The 3,725-nt window shown below is 39.0% G+C and overlaps 1 protein-coding gene across 1 annotated transcript; it reads left to right on the top strand.

The window, feature by feature from the left end:
- Positions 1–1,474: 1,474 nt before the first annotated feature.
- LOC146628646 (uncharacterized) lies at positions 1,475–3,490 on the top strand. Its single transcript, XM_085357974.1, has 3 exons — positions 1,475–1,521; positions 1,753–1,829; positions 3,095–3,490. The coding sequence occupies exons 2-3, from the start codon at positions 1,770–1,772 to the stop codon at positions 3,488–3,490; spliced, it is 456 nt and encodes a 151-aa protein (XP_085214100.1). The 5' UTR covers positions 1,475–1,521; positions 1,753–1,769.
- Positions 3,491–3,725: the final 235 nt, after the last annotated feature.

Genomic DNA, 3,725 nt, shown 5'->3' with positions numbered 1-3,725 from the left:
GCAAGGCCATGATGATCCACTTGGTAAAATAAATCCGCTTGGCATCTGTCTTGGCCTTAAGACAACAATTCTGATGGCTATAGATCCAAACGGGACACAAAAAAGAAAAAAAAAATATATATATATAAGTTTCCAGTAAGTGTGTCCTCAGTTACTCAGAGAGCTAACCCTGGATTGTTGTGTTCAAGCAAAGGAAAAAATAAGGAAACCAAAATAATCAAGCCAAGGCTTCAAAACATGACCCACAAACCACCGAGTGCTATCACAGTGGCTTTCTCCATCTTTTATATACACTGTTAATGGGAGGCATAGAAGAGGATGCACAGAAATAAATCTGACTTTTTTGATTTGCATTTATTTATTTTGGTGTTTTACTTGTTTTCTCATGATGACTGCATGTTTTACATGAACTGTGGCCATAGGCGGTAATATGGTTGTTGGGGTGATTTTACCTTACAATATAAAGCAACTGTTGTTTGATTTTGTGGCAAATAAATAAAAATGAATTGAACTGAATTGACAGAGATGCTAACTACAGCTGAGTTTGACCGTCCCTGAATAACAAAAGCAATGCTCTGTGTAGCGGCAACCTTCGGTCCTTCTTTGCCGCTTCTGCAGGACGTAAAGTTTCTGACTCGTGCTCTTCTTGAATCGCTTGTATGCTTTTCGGTAGCAAAAACAAGGTGAATGTAAAAAAGGAAAACAATTATTCTCCATACAAACCGAAAAATCCAAAACAAATGCCTCTGGTGGGAGCTCCCTTTACATTCCTTTTATGTTACAACTAAACCACGACGGTCAGAAAACTGTTGCTCCACATCCTGCTTACTTACTTAACCTTCATCACCCCCTTGTGCCTAACATACCCCCTTTTACGACACCTGCTAACACTTTTAAAGATCACAGATTAAAGATCACAGCAAAATGTTCTTTAAGCTCCAACACTCTGTAAAGGTCTTAGTGTTTGCATGAAATTAGATTTAACAGACTTAATGATTTAATGATAAATAAAAAGACAGCTCAGAGTGAGGGTTTGAAATTGGAGCAAAATCCAATTTCAACCCCTCACGCTGAGCTCCCATTTGTATATCCCGTTAAACTCATTGAGGTGTAATTATTCATTTACAAGAAGGTATTTACACAGACTCAGAGCCCGTCTTTAATTCTGATCATCAAAACAATGCAAGCATCTGCCAGTAAAGCTCATAACTCAGCAGACACGATAAATAATCTCAGTGCTAATTTTGTAGCATTTTGGTGAGTTATATTGTGTGCTAAAAACCTTCTGTCCTGTCCCTCCCTTTCACTCTGGCCCTGGAAAACACAGTATTACTCAATCCTTCTCTCAGGTCCTCGTCACAGCCATGCCCAGCCCAGCTCTCTGCCAGGCAGTATATATGAGCCACTGTCTCCACTGAAGTCACACACCTTTGCACACTGATAAACAACAAACAGCAGCAGAGAGTTGGATTGATTTTACAGAGGATTTAAAAGAATTTATAAACTACAGACCAGAAAGTGGTGAGTTTTTTCTTTTATTCTTCTTATTATTAGTTTAACAGATTGTATTTTGTTTTTTAATTCATACTTTATAAAATTTGATGATGATAACTGCTTCTATGAACAACTGTTAATTAAATTTTAATTTCATTTATAACACGTTTCGGTGTACATCCGTCATGCCCACCCTGTCAGAGTGTCTTGTTTCTGGATTGTGTGACTGTTTTTCTCTGTGGTTTCCCTCCTTCACAGACAGCAATCAATCAGAAATGGAACTTCTGAAAACCGCCCTCGTCATCGCCCTTCTTACAACAACATCTGCCAAGCCAGTAAGTTAACCCGCAAAGGAACCGCAAACTTCTCTTATCTTCCTCACTTAAGCTGTTTTCTTGCCATCTGTCTCAGCTTGAGATACTTGAGATATTTATATTTTACTTGAGTTTCTCCATTTTATTCCACTTTTTACTTGAACTCAACCGCATTTCATAGATTTCTACCAATTTGTTGGCGTTACAGGAAGCTGTGCCCCTTGGGATGTGTGACCCTCAACTTGAGTAATTAGTTGATTAAACTAGCCAACACTTTGGGATGCATAGTGTCTACTGGCATAGGTCTTGGTCTGAAACATGACATCACTCTGCAGTCCTTCAAATGAACAGTGGGGAGTGACTCCATTGGTTTCAAAAAGAAGTCAGATGTACTTTGCTGCTGATTTTAAGGTTTGAACCACTAGGTTAAACACAAAACATGAAGTTTGCTCAGTAAATTACTTTGTGCTGATCTACTCTGTAATTTTCAGCATAGCTATCATACAGATGTGTATCCCTTGGTTTTATGAGCAGATAAACCCTCATCCCGCCCTGTTTCAAAACACCAAGATGCTCAGCCACAAGGCTTAAAGGCGGGGTTTCACAAACCAGTGGGCGGCGTCACAGCGGATATGTCCATCTTTTTATACACGCTATGATTTGGGATGACACTTTGGGATTAGTGCCATCCAAACAACTACAGCCTACATACTCCCAAACCACACATCCAACAGCACGCAAATGTTTATATAAAACAAACAGGATTATGTGCAAAGGATTTTAGTCCATTTGAGCATTCAGATTGTTTACTGGATTTCAACCAGTTTCAATCTACCTTTTTTATGAATAAAAAACATTTTTTTGAAATTTTCAATTTATTTTATGATACTTCCTCATCGTGGCATTTATCCTCAACTTATATCACAGTAAGGTAATTTTCCATCTTTTTCATTTATAACCTGTCCTAAATGAAAAATTCTATTCATACATTTGGTCTTTGTTGGGATATTTTCACGTTGAATGATGTTTTCTTCCAAATGTGACAGTAGCGTGTAAGAAGTCTGTGCTGATTAATGGTTGTTTCGGGATCGTTTTAAAACATTTCTCTGTAACTTTAAGGGACATAAAATTTATGTTTCGGCGAATTGTGGGGCTACATTAAAAGTGTTTTTAAACCTTTTAACACCGTCATCAAAATTATATTTTTCTGTCAGACAAACACAGATTTTTGCTTATTTAACAGAATCTGAGGGTATTGTCTCTATTATTTGGTTTTCCCACCACAGATGGCTTTCAGAAGGCATCATGATGCCGATATCCCCGACCACAAAATCCAACATTATCACCACAGGTTCACTGGGGATGCTTTCAACTCCATGAGCTCCAGCGAATCTTCAGAAAGTCAATCATCTGAGGAGGGGGGGTTGTCCTCTGAGGAGATTATCGATCCCGAAGTGACCACGCCAGTCACGACCTCTACTGCGATGACAACTGTTGAAGAGGGGAGTACAGTCCCTCCTGAAGTAAGCACAATGGGTACTGACCAACCAATTGTGATGAAGACGACGCCCCTTCCAGCAACGCCAACCCCATCTGTCAATGCCACACCAACATGCGATCAGTGCTTTACGGTGCTGATTCCAACAGCAGCTCCCATTACTGACAACAGAGGAGACAACTGAGCAACAGTCAGACAACGAGAGCCATATTGTTGAACAAATGTTTGACTTTAGTGAGCCGCCTGTGGACACTTTCTATCCAATTTAGAAAAAATAAAGTCTTCATATTTTTTCCCAGTTTGCTTTTTTATAAATTCTTTTGCTTGTATTTAAAAATGGCTTTAAAAAAGAAGTGCTTATGCACTGGTTTGATGGGTATCGGATCATCACAATCAGAACTCTGCTTTGCATGTTGCAG

The sequence above is a fragment of the Diplotaxodon limnothrissa genome, linkage group LG7 (assembly GCF_057381915.1).
Source record: "Diplotaxodon limnothrissa isolate DT_005_m linkage group LG7, D_limnothrissa_male_GT1.1, whole genome shotgun sequence".
NCBI lineage: Eukaryota > Metazoa > Chordata > Actinopteri > Cichliformes > Cichlidae > Diplotaxodon > Diplotaxodon limnothrissa.
Note: the sequence above shows the minus strand (reverse complement) of the source record. Positions and strands in the feature narration are given on the sequence as shown.

What these genes read in the sequence shown, in the direction of transcription:
- LOC146628646 (XM_085357974.1), top strand. Translation starts at nt 1,770, where the DNA reads ATGGAACTTCTGAAAACCGCCCTCGTCATCGCCCTTCTTACAACAACA. An exon ending in CAACAACATCTGCCAAGCCA is followed by an intron (nt 1,830 to 3,094) that starts GTAAGTTAACCC and finishes TTCCCACCACAG; the next exon opens with ATGGCTTTCAGAAGGCATCA.